The sequence below is a fragment of the Falco biarmicus genome, chromosome 2, assembly GCF_023638135.1.
Source record: "Falco biarmicus isolate bFalBia1 chromosome 2, bFalBia1.pri, whole genome shotgun sequence".
NCBI lineage: Eukaryota > Metazoa > Chordata > Aves > Falconiformes > Falconidae > Falco > Falco biarmicus.
In genome coordinates this window covers 30523755-30537561 of record NC_079289.1, presented here as the reverse complement: position 1 = coordinate 30537561, position 13807 = coordinate 30523755, and the positions used below count along the sequence as shown (strand labels likewise).

The 13807-nt window shown below is 44.5% G+C and overlaps 2 protein-coding genes across 11 annotated transcripts; both read left to right on the top strand.

Annotated features, from left to right (window-relative positions):
• The first annotated feature begins 209 nt into the window (after window positions 1-209).
• Window positions 210-6142, top strand: TRIM13 (tripartite motif containing 13). Of its 10 annotated transcripts, XM_056328442.1 has the most exons (6): window positions 252-627; window positions 1340-1546; window positions 2946-3069; window positions 3897-3979; window positions 4154-4266; window positions 4722-6142. In XM_056328442.1, exons 5-6 carry the CDS (start codon window positions 4252-4254, stop codon window positions 5952-5954), a joined length of 1248 nt encoding a protein of 415 aa, XP_056184417.1. In that variant the 5' UTR covers window positions 252-627; window positions 1340-1546; window positions 2946-3069; window positions 3897-3979; window positions 4154-4251; the 3' UTR covers window positions 5955-6142. The 10 variants fall into 10 exon arrangements, 9 of the variants coding, with proteins under 9 accessions (XP_056184417.1, XP_056184415.1, XP_056184416.1 ...); XM_056328440.1 differs by lacking the exon at window positions 2946-3069 and having other exon boundaries at window positions 252-429; XM_056328441.1 differs by lacking the exon at window positions 2946-3069.
• Window positions 6143-7534: 1392 nt separating this feature from the next.
• Window positions 7535-12847, top strand: KCNRG (potassium channel regulator). Its single transcript, XM_056328449.1, has 2 exons — window positions 7535-8176; window positions 10253-12847. Exons 1-2 carry the CDS (start codon window positions 7599-7601, stop codon window positions 10503-10505), a joined length of 831 nt encoding a protein of 276 aa, XP_056184424.1. The 5' UTR covers window positions 7535-7598; the 3' UTR covers window positions 10506-12847.
• The last annotated feature ends 960 nt before the right edge of the window (window positions 12848-13807 follow it).

Sequence of the window (13807 nt, the reverse complement as noted above, 5' to 3'; positions counted from 1 at the left end):
ACAGCCAGTGCATTAAAGCACATGGGAATGTGTCTCTATCCTTTTATGAAGTGCATAAGGTCATCTAGCTAAAATGATGTTATATTTTTTCGTAAGTGCTTTCGGGAGGTGGAAGATGCTCAGCAGGATTGCCACCCAGCAGCGCTTCTCGGCAACGCGCGCCTGTGAGCTGCAGTCTGAAGTCAGATTTAGGCAGAGTTAATGAGCAACAGAAACCCGTAGATACCTCGGCAGGGGAGCAGGCAGCCTGCTTGGGCTGCGGAGCTCGGCCACCGCCTGAGGCAGGCGCACCCCACCCCCATCCCCGCCCGGCTGTGCCGCCCGCGGCTCCCCGCTGGCAGCCCCGGGGCCGGCCGTGCCGCTCGCAGGCCCACGGGGGAGGAAGGGCCGCGGCGGCTCCTGCCCCAGGATCAGCGGCCGCCGGCCAAGGTGGGTGGGCGCACCCCGTCCGGGTCGGCGGGCGGCAGCTCCCGGCCGATCGCTCCTGCGGGCCGGGGCCTGCCCACCCCCCCTGGCCGAGCGGCGGCGGCGAGGCGCGGCGAGGAGGGGCGTGCGGCGGGGCGGCCAGCGCATGGCGGCCCTCGGCATCGCCCGCTGCCGCTGACCGCGCCGCCGCGGCTCGCCGAGGTGAGAGGGGGGCACCGGGCCGGGCCGGGCGGCGGCGGTGCGGGAGCGGCGGGCGGCAGCCTCGGGGCCGGAGGGGGCGATGGCTGCGGCCGGCCGCGGCGCCGCGCGGTGTGGGCGGCCGAGTCAGCCCCGCTCCCGCCGCCTTCCCCCGGCCTGTCCGCTAGCCCCGGCCCGGCGTGGTGAGCAGCGGGGGCCGGCGGCGGCGCGGCCCGTGCCCGGGCGGTGGGGTCGCCGGCGGCGGGAGGGGCGGGCCCGGCTGGGCGAGCGGAGGCCGCGGCGCTGCGAGGCGGTGGCAAGGCGGGCAGCGCCCGGCCGCCGGGGGGTCGCGGGCCGGTTTCGCTGGCAGCCCTCCCCCCGCACAAGCCCCGCTGCCGGTTTGCCCGTTGCGAGGCGCGGGCTGGCTCCCGGGGCCGCCCTGCCCCGATCGGCCCTGCCCGACGGGGCGCCCGTGGCCGGCGGGAGGCCGCGGCCGGCAGCGGGGCTTCAGGGCCGGGCCTGGCCGGGAGTGGGCGGCGGGGCGGGTGCCCGGCCCCCCGGCGGGAGCGGGGCCACAGGCAGGGGCGGCGAGGGGGCGCCTGCCCGGGCTGAGGGACAAGGAGGCGAGCGCCCGGGCCTGCCATGGCGCGGCCCCGCGGGTTGGCGAACCACGTCGGATGAAACGGTGTTGGCGGGGCTTGCAGCTGCACTGAACCGGAATTGCTTATTTCTCCAGGCCTTCCTGGCTCTCTGAAGGCTGAACTTGTTGGATCTACCGGGTACTCCTGGAAAAAACTTCGGCCAGGAAATAACAGGCTTAAAGCGCGGCCACTTTCCTCAGCGCTTTTCGACCGCCTGGATACTTACTGCACCTGGAGATCAGTCATTCCACGTTAGAATGTCTACGCTGACCTTCCATTAGGTTGCAGTTCATCTCAAGAAGGTGAGCAGAGTTAAGACTGTTGCTGCTGGAAAGAGGAGCTCCCATCTCCCTTCCTCCTGCCTTATTTGCGTGGGACCCTTTTTGGGGCAGATTCATCACACCAGTCTGGCAGAAGGCTGGTGGAATTGCTTGTAGGAGGTCCTGACGAGGATTGGGGTCCTTGCCAAGGAAGGGAGACAAGGCCTCTCCTGACTAGCTCAGCTGCTTGTGGAAATGCAGTCTGACTCGGTCAAGTTTTATTTAGAACACTTACACGCCATTGCTGGAAACTTGTAATTCAAGAGCTATCTTTTTGTTTTGTTTGAAGCTTGGTGAAATTTTGGTTTTGCTTTCAGCCTGCTGCTGGCTGATAAATCCAACTTCTGTGCTGAGAAGCATGCTAAATTAATTTCTCTCTGGAGTGTGGGGAAAAAGCTACTGTGGTTGGTTTTGCATTTATGGTTTGACTTGGTTTGCCATTCTTATTCCTAATGGTAAAACTGTGAGTTGCTTTTTCTGATGCGTGGATCTGCTGGGTTTGTACCCAGAGAGTTTATGTAGCTCAGGTGAAGGAAGAAACCACTGTGCCTTTTAGCCCATGTGCTACGAGTGGGCCGTTCCAGCCTGGATAAGAAATAACACAGAGAAATTCTCAATGGAGAAGTTGAAGTGTTGCTGTAGTTCCTTACACAAATAACAAGTTGCTAATACAAAGGGATCTTTCAGTCCACAGGCAACTTTCTCTCCAAAAGTAATGTCTTAAAGAAGATGGAAGTTCAGCTGTCCCAACCAGTTATACACGTTTTCAGCATTTTTGGTTTTATTGGGGGGGTGTGTGTGTGTGAGCTGATAGACTTGCCCATTTCTTTTTTTTAAATCCAAGGGTTTTAATGATGTCATATAATGGGTTTGAAATAATTTATATTTATAAAGCATAATTATTTAGTTGGGTAATTGGAGTTGGAATGCAACAGGACAGTTTTATTTGGATCATGAAACTTTTTTGTGTATGTTTTTTGTATTTTTAGGAGCATGGAAGTCTTCAATGTTTTTCCTGCAATTTTCATGGAGCATGTTGTAGTAAGCATTTTCTGCAGTGGTTTGCAGTTCTCACCGTCAGGCATGCAAAGCTGCTTTTCCAGCTCCCTAACTAAGACGTGAAATCCTCCTTGGAAAAGGAGAGAGATCAGAGCAAATATTTTCTGTATCATGAATCTCCATTTCCTAAAAGATTGAGAACTGTCATTTTAGTTACATAGTTATTACCCTCTTAACGCATGAGCAAAACTGATCCTTGTGCTCCTACTGCAGCTAAAAGCTGTGAGTACAAGTTGGAAAGACAGAACTATTCATAAAGAGGAAGACTCAAGAGTATAGGGGCAAAATCATCGTCTTCCTGTCTTCCCATTCTTTTTAGCAGTAGGAAGAGGACAGAAAAGAAACGTGGCTTGTCCTAGCATTGACGGGTACTTCAGAATCACTTTCTTCTCACAGAAAATGAAGCTTCTGAATGGGATCTCTGGTCTTACAGAAGACCTTAGGTGGTAAATGGAGTCGTTAGATCTTTTCGCTTGGGGTTTGTCCCTAGCTGTAATGGTGGCTTCTTCTGGCTGATTGCATCAGTCCTGAGGCTGAGTAGGAAAGCTGGCAACTTTTTAAAAACTCCTCGTTCAAACAAGCACAGAGAATGCTCCTCCCCCTTGTCACTGGAAAGGCATGGGAGGTTTGCTTACACCTTTCCAGAATGGCTTTTACTGTGAAGTCTTGCTGGGACTGTATCAGTCCTCCTGTGAAAGAAACTCAGAATCGACCTTGCCTTTGTTCCCTGTAGTGATCTTTACTTTCCTCAGATCAGCGATACTGATTTTGTTGCTGCTTTTGTCCTGTGCAGCATGGATCTTCCCTTGCAGCTCCCCTCTTGCCTCCCACATTTTCTGCTTTATATTTCTTTGAGGGGACAGAAACCTTAGTACTAACATCAAAACTAATTAAAAGACCTTATTTATATGCCTTGCTGTCACAGCAGTACTTGATGCTCTTTGCTGTGTTACATCTTGTAATGTATAAAAGGAATTTTATCATATATATATATGTATGTATGAATAGGTATTGTATAATATGGAAGGAATTTATACAAGGGAAGCACTAATTACAGCTCAAAACTTAAGTGTGTGAGAGATTTGGCTAATACAAATGGTCACCCATTTTGGTCTTTATTAGCTACTTGTTTTCTTAGAGCATGCTGTAAGTTACAAGGTGCCTGCATTTGAGAACTTGGCTTTGGTTAGAGGCACTGGGAGGGTTGTGCACAGAGTCCCTTCACTGAGACTTTCCAGTAGAAAGGATTACATGATAAATCCTCTTCCTGCAGGTCCTGTCCACAGAAAGAAATTGCTGCGGCATGCGTGCTGTGAGAATGGATTTGGAAATACAGATTGCAGATGAGTGAAAATGGTTAACAGTTTTGTTTCATGATGAATTATCAAGAATTATGGGCAGCTGTTCTTTGAAGCATTTTAACTTTGTGCTGAATAGTTCAGCAATAACACCTTCCCTTGGTTATTTAAAAATACTGCAGGAACAAGAGAAAAGCTAACTTTGAGTGGTGACTCACCTTTGGCTTTGCAGGTGAGCAGAGAGCCACATCACATATTCTGTAGCTGAAGAAATTCTGAAGCTGGGCTTTTTCAGTCACCTTTAAGATTGCCTTCTTATGGTGGCAGTGCATGGTGTTTGAAATGGTAAGCTTTGGGTGAGTTGAGCAAGTGGAGAGTAATCAGATCTTAGCAGAGCATACCAACTGGGTGTTTTTTGTGAAAATCCAGTTTCTGTGTATTGCATCAGTGAGGAAGGATGTAAATCTCGAACTGTTATTATGAGTACATGAGTTATTTTCATTCAGAGCCCTTGCTGGGTTTGGCAAGCGTTTTTTTCCAGCATTTGTAGTTGAGAGTCCAAAAATGGTTCTGTCTGAACACTGGGTCGTTCTTGTGCCTGCCATCTGGTGGCCAGATACTACAGCTAACTAGGCTGGCTGCAAAAACCCAGCTGAGGCTCTGTCGTAATGACACTGGAGGAAAAAGTAGATGCTTTTCTCACTGAGCTGTGTCTCAGATGGAGATTGGGTTTTGCGTGGTTTTCCTGGAGGAGAAATAAATTTTGTAAGTCCTGTTACCATCTTTCTTCTCTTTCCTAGGATATGATGGAGCTCCTAGAGGAAGATCTCACCTGTCCCATTTGCTGTAGCCTGTTTGATGATCCTCGTGTCCTGCCCTGTTCACACAATTTCTGCAGAAAGTGTCTGGAAGGAATTCTTGAGGGAAATGTGAGGAATGTCCTTTGGAGACCATCCCCTTTCAAGTGCCCCACGTGCAGGAAGGAAACTCCTGTTACTGGAGTCAACAGCTTGCAAGTCAACTATTCCCTGAAAGGTATCGTGGAGAAGTACAACAAAATCAAAGTAACTCCAAAAATGCCTGTGTGCAAAGTGCACAGCGGGCAACCCCTTAACATTTTTTGCCGGACAGACATGCAGCTGATCTGCGGGGTTTGTGCCACCCGTGGTGACCATACAAAGCATCTTTTCTGTTCTATTGAAGAAGCTTATTCCCAGGAGAAGCGGGCTTTTGAAACCCTGTTTCAGGGCTTTGAAACTTGGCGTTGTGGAGATGCCCTCTCACGGCTGGATACCTTAGAAACCAGTAAGAGGAAAGCTTTGCAGATGCTGACCAAAGATTCTGACAAAGTGAAGGAGTTCTTTGAGAAGCTGCAGCACACACTGGAGCAGAAGCGAAATGAGATTCTCTCTGACTTTGAGACCATGAAGCTTGCAGTGATGCAGGCCTACGATCCGGAAATCAATAAACTGAACACAATTCTGCAAGAGCAACGGATGGCTTTTAACATTGCAGAGGCCTTCAAAGATGTGTCTGAACCCATTATATTTCTGCAACAGATGCAGGAGTTCAGGGAAAAAATCAAGGTGCTCAAAGAAACTCCTTTACCTTGTTCCAGTGTGGACATCACCCCTACAATGAAGAGCTTTGATACCAGCCAGTGGAATGGAATAAAACTAGTTGATGTGGACAAACTTTCCTTGCCTCAGGAAAACAACACTCTTAAATTCAAGATTCCCTCAGTCTTTTCACGAAGATTTATAGTGAACTCTCTTATTTGCTTGCTTATTCTTGCTGTCACCAGAATGTCCTTTGTGGAGTCAGTCGTTGACAATCTACAGTGCTGGAAGTCTCAGTTCCTTACAATTAGCTTGTCCTACTTGGCAGATACAGTGGAGATAGCAGATCATGCAGTCTTCTACTGGGAACAGATGACAGATGGAGCTTCACTTCTAAGAGAAAAGTGTAAGAACTATACATTGGTTGTACTGGATAATGTTGCACAGTTTGTGTGCAAATATAAACTGTTGTGAAGTCCCTGCTGAAATAAAAGAACTAAGAGAGATCTGGTGAAGAAGACATAGAACTTTTAAAAATTAATTTTTTTTTAAGACTTCCAGTGAAAAACATTCAGAGATTCAAAGTGTTTCCAAAACATTTATACTGTTCCTATAGTTTGAGCGCTGATAAACTGGAAGATGAAGTGGAGCTTTGAAAATCACATTGTTCCTGGATTCTTCTTTCAGTGGTGTTCACTGCAGATAATTTTTTTACCAAGATACAGGGCCAAACTGCATTCTCAGTTTAATGTTAATATAATTGTAGAATAAGATTAGAAGTCTCACTTCCTAAAAGGTCATAGTTACATTTTATTTTTTTTCTGACGGGGAGGTGGTTTGGAAGGAGGTAGAACAGTTGTGATTGAGAAGAGCACAGTACTGAGAGGCTTTTTGAGGACTGCTCTTCCACTGCACAGTACAGAGTGCAGCATTCATGTTTTGGAACCGCTTTGTATCTGAGGATGTTACTTCTCACTGAAATAGATACCCCTAATTTTTTGTATAACAAAATGTAGTAATTATCCTGTACATTCAGATTACTGTAGATACTGGTTATTGTTTACAGGTTCTGTAAAAAAATATATCTTCAGGGCAAGCATAAATTCTAGGGGTAAAGAGAAATCAGTTGAGGTTGATAAGAGAAGAACAAGCTGCAAGATAGTACATACTTTGCAGTTTACTTTTCCAACATCAAATTGTTGGGGTGACTAACCAAGCTGTCCTGTTAGATCTGTTCCTCTGGAGCCACACTTTTTAAGAAAGTGGCCTGAATGGTAACAGTTCAGTGCGGTGAAAGGCACGCACAGATCAGCCACAGCAAGGCAGCTTGTGCTCTAGCCCTGCAAAGGTGGCAGGTAGAACAGTTTCTCTCCTGTCCCTCTCTGTCTCTCTGGATAGTAATTCCAGAAGCCAGGAAAAATGATGGGATGCTTCCTTGGAACAAAATACATAACGTGACAGGAGTATGGATGTTGTAGGTGTTTGGAAGGCTTTAGCACTGAAACATATATCAGCTTTCCTACTGTTAACTGTATTTTCATGTACCTTGTTTTAGGAGTTGAATTTTCTGGGTGTATTGACTTGGCTGTAGGCTAACAGTGATTTAAAGTGAACTGTAAGCTTGCGTTCTCTGAAGTGCCCTTCTTTGACAGATTACGATACTTAAACGTATTGCTTGAAGCACATCTAACCTCCTTCTGCAACGGTCCTATGAACAGCAATATATAGAATGCAAACATTTAGTTGACATTTCTGAATAACAGACATAATGCATGCCGTACTTTGGGGATATTCATTGGCCCCTCTCATGGTTTAGTAAGTTGTGGTGATCAATTCACTGTCTTCCAGTAATCCTTGTAAGCTGTTCATTTCAAAAATAAACCATTAAATTCCAAGAATCAAAGTTTCCAAGCAACCAAACCCTGTAAACAAAACTATTGTACATGATATTTACGTCTTTGTTGCCTGGGAATCCTGTTACTGATCCACACGTCACTCCAAACGCTTGCTAAAAGCACTGAATGGTTCTTGCAGCTGCAGATACCTTGCAGTTTAGGATAGATTAAGTCACAAACACATAGATCAGAGAGTTAAAATTCTTGAGTGGCTGAGACGGCGATGAATAATCGAGAGGTGGTTGTTCTGAGCGTGGGAGGTGTGCGATTTGTAACCTGGGCTTCTACCTTGCAGCAGTTCCCTGAGTCCAGGCTAGCACGGATGTTGAACAATAATGACCGGGAGTTTAAACTGATGAACGGAGAGTTTTTTGTGGACAGAGATGGAACTTTGTTTAGTTACATCATGGACTGCTTGAGGACTCTCCAGGTCTCCTTACCTACTAATTTCTCAGACTATCAGAGGCTGCAGAGAGAAGCAGAATTCTATGGGCTCTACACTCTGGCCGAGCTCCTGAGCCAGGAACACTTGCTGAAGCCAAGGCTGGAGGTCTTGGAAGTGCGTTTCTCTCTCCATGAGATGCAGGCCTTTTTCCGGATCTTTGGTTCCTGCAGTACCACTGTTGAGACACTGGCTGAACAGATCACTGTGTTCACAGGGCAGCAGTCCGGACGGAGCTGGAACAGCCCTTTTCCTTCTCAGAAATCACTCGTTCCACTTCCTTTGGAAAGACCTTCTCATCATGACCTGGTTTTTCAGTGTGGTACGGACTACTCTGCTGGTGACCAGTTTGTGGCCAGGTACTAACCCTGTGTGACTCCTCATTATGGAAATGTCTTTGTGACTTCTAGTTCATGAAGTAACACGCTATGTGCTAGCAAAGCTAATTTTAAAGAAACTATTGGACAGCTCTCTGAGAAGAGAGAAGTATGTTACCTTCTTTCTGCTAGTTTAATGTTATCTTTTTATAGTTCTCAAATATCCAGTTTCGTTTCTGTTGCACTGATTTGCCTGTTCCAGCTTTCTAAAATGCTGTGCTTGACGTTTGTTTTTGAGTTCTGTTGGGTCTTTCTGCCCTTTCCTCTTCACTCGCTCTCCCAGGCTTTAGAATTTCATGACATCAGTGACCTTCTAGAGGACTTGAAAAACACAGAGTAAAAGGAAGCAAAGGAAACAAAACAAATAAGGAGTGAAGTACTGGGGAGGCCTAAAATCTCCGCTAGCTCATGGTCCAAAAGACTTTTCATAAGGAGAAGAGGGAAAAGAGAATGGCTAAATAGGGTTCAAAACACCAGTGGAACTAAGATAGCAGTTCACACGCTGGAAAGCTTTTGTAGAGCCTTTTATTGGGAGGAGGGAGAAGGGGTAGATTATTAACTATACCAGGGGTCCTCACACTTTTTAACCAGGGGGCCGGCGTGCGGATGCAGTGGCAGGCAGTCATCTGCGGCTGCTTGGTTTCCCCCCCCAACCCCCGGCGGGGGGGTCTGTAAATACGGGGGGCCGTATCCAGCCCGCGGGCCGTAGTTTGAGGACCCCTGAATTGTATGCTACTCAGTGGGTTTTCTTTGAATTCAGAGGCAGGTTCTGTTTTTATTAAGATTACTGTATATCAATGATTTTTGTGATAGCAGTATTGTATTTTAATGACAGCTTACATTTTTTAAACAAGCTTTTGCTGGATGTCTATTGTATGGAGACACATTCTTACTGTATAAGGAAGTGTAACCTAATTCGACGTCTGTGGCTGTTAGAACTCCTGGAATTTTATGGAAATTTCATTGAAATATTTCCAAAAGGTTTATTCTATCTGAATATATGAATCAACACTGCAGTCTTTTGATTATTTTAAAAAAAGATGAATAAATTTTATCTTTCTTCTAGCTTTCTTTAACTAAGCAAGTAGAAGAAAAGTACCTCGCATTTGTGAAGTGGCATTTATGTGCCAGACCTTAACTTTATAATGTATTACTGATTTTAATGGACTAACAATTGGTTGAGTAGGTTATGGCAACTTCAATAGTGGGGAAAATATTCCTGACTTTCCTTTTTCTTCAGACTCGGTAAAAATTTTCTTCTGCAGATCAATAGAAAATCTTATCTTGAGTAATGAAACAAGTAGAGTTTGATAATGTTGCCTGCTGATTTTCTATCAACTTGGTCTTTGTTGTGACAGGGACTCTTTTGCCTTTTTTGTGCTTTCCGTGAACGTTTGGTGTACTTTCCTGTGAACTGTGGAACAGTTTCACCCCTGTCAGCTTATGTATTTTGTAATAGTATTTTTACCAGACTTCTGTTCCTCAAAACATCTGGGTAGGTTCTTAAATTGTACTTTATATCAAGTAAAATCATTTGAGGCAATGGGAAAATGATTTTCATACCTGTTACCACACAATCTGCTGTACAAGGTAACATCGCAATAAATGTCACTGTTTGTAGAGAGAGATCCTGTGTAATGAAAAGTGATGCTGTTGGGGTCTGTGTGACTTCACTGCCCTTTCCATCATTTACTCTTACCCGAAAAACTGTTGCAGCATTATATTGAGCATGCCATTCACCTCATCTCCGTTAAATTAAATGAGATGGAGGTTATCACAGCTGTATCTTTAAAAAGTAAGTTTTGGTGTGGGGGTGAAAAGAGTGCTTCTTCCCCAACGGGTAACTGGATGAACTGAGAATTACTGTTCTTATAATGAGGGAAAGAGGTAAATTGTCCTCAAAGGAGGAAAAAAATACCAGGTACCTTTGTTGCTGTAAACCCGTGCAACTGTGCTGACCTGCACCATCTGAGGACCTGGTTTGGTTCAAAAAAAATATTCATTCCGTCCTTCAAGAAGCAACTAAAGTGTGTTGTAACTGCTTTTTTCTTATTTTAGGTATGTTTCCATACAGCCTGATAATAGAAAGCTGATTAACGGTACTAATGTGCTAGGGCTGCTGCTTGACACTTTACTCAAAGATGGATTTCGCCTCATAAGCACCAGGACAGTCTCCAATGAAGAAAAAGTCGAATGCTACAGTTTCGAAAGGATGAAGAGGCCAGCAGGCCTTACCATCACAGTGGACCAAACCCCAGGGAGCTCCGGGGTCACACAGGCAAAGAGAAGCCAAGCACAGAAAGGGAAATAAAGGCTTTTCCTTTCATCTTTTGAAGGTGGAAAAGGGGTGTGTCAGCAGTAGTGGCCTTTCTTTGTTGGCTTGTTTGAAGTTGCAACTATTGAGGGAAGTAACAAACAAACAATTTGCCCCCCCCAGTATTCAGGAAAAAAAAAAAAATTGCTTTCCTGCCTTTTACCACTCCACCCTCTCCAACTCTAAATAAAAGAACCACAGATTCAATACTGGGTTTATGGACCAGATTCCAGCATTTTCAAGGGTTGTTTTTGTTTTGCTTTGTGGCTAAAATTTATATTAGGACTCGCAAAAAATCAACCATTTCTTCTAGAAAACAATGTTTATGTTCTGTGTGAATCTTTAAGTAAAATTGAAATACGTGATAATACATGAAGAAATAACAGCTTGACACAATTATCATCCCCCCTGTTTGGAGAAGCGGCTGGAGGAGGAATGAAAGCCTCAGTGGCTGAATATTGATTCTGCTTTCAAAAGATACATGTACACGGATTCTCTTGCAATTAGCTGAAAGCAACGTAACAGAAACATCCCAAGTTGTGCTGCTGTGTGGCTCCAGGCATGAGAAAGTGGCTTGGGAAGTCACCACTAGTGTCTGTGAAATAACGTGTTACTGTCTCTTGCAGAATATTCCTCTGTCCTTTCCTCCTGCTCCGGAAGTATTAAACTTCAGTGCCAAGAATTAAATTATAAAGGTCTTTGTGAACAAATGGAGGTCTTTGTGAACAAATGGTCAGCTAATTTTTAGAGCTTTAACTATAAAAAGAATGAAAATGTGATAAACGGTCATTCAAATGGAAGAGTTAGTACAATTCTAAACGAAATAATACGAAAGATTTCTTAACACTTGTTAAATGCAAAATATATTTAGGAGGAAGGCTTAGCAGAAGTGGCTTTAAAAGCCTTGGGAATGTTAGCCCTGGACAATGCTTTGTAAGATGCCAGAATTAGCTCATGTACCAGGAGAGGTAAGTTAATGAGGCCTTTTAAATTAAGAATCTTGTCATTCCTTCAAGGCAAGGAAAGATGATGGCAATAACTTCAAGGTTTCATTATTTGAACCTGACTTCTGTTGTTGATAAAACATCATCTTTCCAAAGTTACGAACAGCCAAGTAGAGCTCATTTGGGCTTGCTTGGCTGACTGATTAGATCTGGCTTCTTATTAGCTTTTAAACGTGAATTTATTATTTTATTTGTAGCACTTAAAAATGGGGGTGGATGGTGGGAATCACCTGTCTGTTTCCTGCCCTTAGGAGTTTTCAGTGAAAGCTATCTTCTCAGACTGGTGGTGCCACTACCGGACATCTTTTCTTTGCTACCACTGTAGTGCATTTTAGTTCGACACAAGTTCAGAAATGACTGTGGCACCAATGAGGTCCTCTTCTCTTGCTCCTGAGCTTTCTGAGTTGAGAATAATGTCATTATGGGACTACATCTCCTAAACTGCTTACAGGTCATATAATGTAATAAATGTTAAGGATCATAAAAATGGATGCTTTCAGTTCAAATGTGGGTGGTTTTTTTGGTCAATAGTGTCAATGTATTCATAGTAATCTTGATACAAGAAATTTTTACAGTGAGAACCATCATTCGCTCACTGGAAGAACCTCCCCAGGGATGTGGTGGAGTCCCCATCTCTGGAGGTTTTCTAGATGCAATGGGACAGGGTGCTAGATAATCTCAGCTGGGCTACCTTTCCCACACAAGGTTGGACCAGATGATCTTTCGAGGTTCCTTCCAGCCTGGCCTCTTCCATGTTGCTGTGAACACCTTTTGTGAAGGTCTGTGTCAGAAGGCCTGTCATGGTGGACTTTGAGGTCAAACTGCTGATGTCACATTTGGGTGACACAGCAGACAAGCTGTATGGGATGACTGTCCAGACAGGTTGTTGTACTACAAAGACAACACTACTTGTTTTCCAAGTTCATTTGAAGGTCCAGGTACTGACCTTACCAGAAAAGTTCCCATTCCTCAAATTGGGATAAAACTGAAACCGATAAAGCTGAGCATTGAGTGAGCCAGTGACTGTGAATATTGTTGATGAAGAGATGAATAATAGCAAGAAAAGTGACAAGACACAAAACAAGACAAAAGTGACAACTTCTTACAGAGGAAAGAAAAATAAATGAACTTGAAGCTCTATTTAACCATCACACCTTAAATGATTGCTGATAGCAGCAGTGTAAACGAAGTGAGACTAGTTTCAGAATGCCTTGTAGTAACAAAATTAGGCTACTTCACCTACAACAGTGAGTTTATTTTCCTTGCTGTAGCAGCCACTTTAAAAACGGAAGTTTGGATTACTTTTTCTTTTCTTTTCTTTTTTTTTTCTTTTTTTTTTTAAATAAAGTGAAAGAAAATATGAAATATTTCCATTTTTTAAAAAGTCCTGGACTTTTAACCTATGCCATCACTCATGCTCCATGGCTTTGGCAAAATGAGTATTTGGTAGAACTGTTTCAGTTACAACTTGTGATGGGCCAGTGCTGAACACTTTCTGGTTCCCCTTGTGGGTTAGTTTTTATTCAGCACAAACGTAACTCCATAAACGTAATGTTTTGACTCTGGAAAACTATACCAGTGCAAGTTCCTGTCCTGTAAAGTACCATCCGTACTTTACCTTCACCTTGTGTAACGGCGCACTGTGGGACTATGTGTCTTTTTGAAGCAAAGCACGTGACCATCAGCAAATCGGGGTTCTCAAAGTTCTTCCAGTTTGTATTCTTACTTAGCACTGAACTGAGAAATGCCACCTCCTGTCAGTTGTGTACCTGCAGAGAACAGGACTAGGCTCTTATACAATGCTTTATTTTTATGTGTGGGGTTTTTTTTTTTTAAATTGATAGCTGCTTGAATAAGTTTGAGAGCATTTGTGTCGATAACCTGATGGAAATTTGTTGAGTGGCTGACTAAGACCAGTAGGATAACAGTGACTTTTAATTGATGATAATTTGGTATTAAGCTGGTTCTTCAAAGGAAAGCACCTTCCTGGGTTTCTTCATACAGAATGTGGAAGCAGCGGTAGTAGAGCTACAGGTGTTGTAGCTTCAAGCTACAACTAAATGGCAGTAATCACGGAGGAAGGGGTGCAAGTATGTTTGTTTGTAGGTGAATTAATGTAAAAATAGGACGTTTACTAGGAGGTTCTTCAGCTGGCCTAAGTAGCTGCTGTAAGATTATTTATGTTACCATAAAGTGTTGCTGAACCAGGATGGCAATTTTTCTGTGCCCTCTTTGGAGTGGCATGCAGCGTATCCCACAGGCACTGGAGCAGTTATTTGGAAGAAAGAGTTGTCA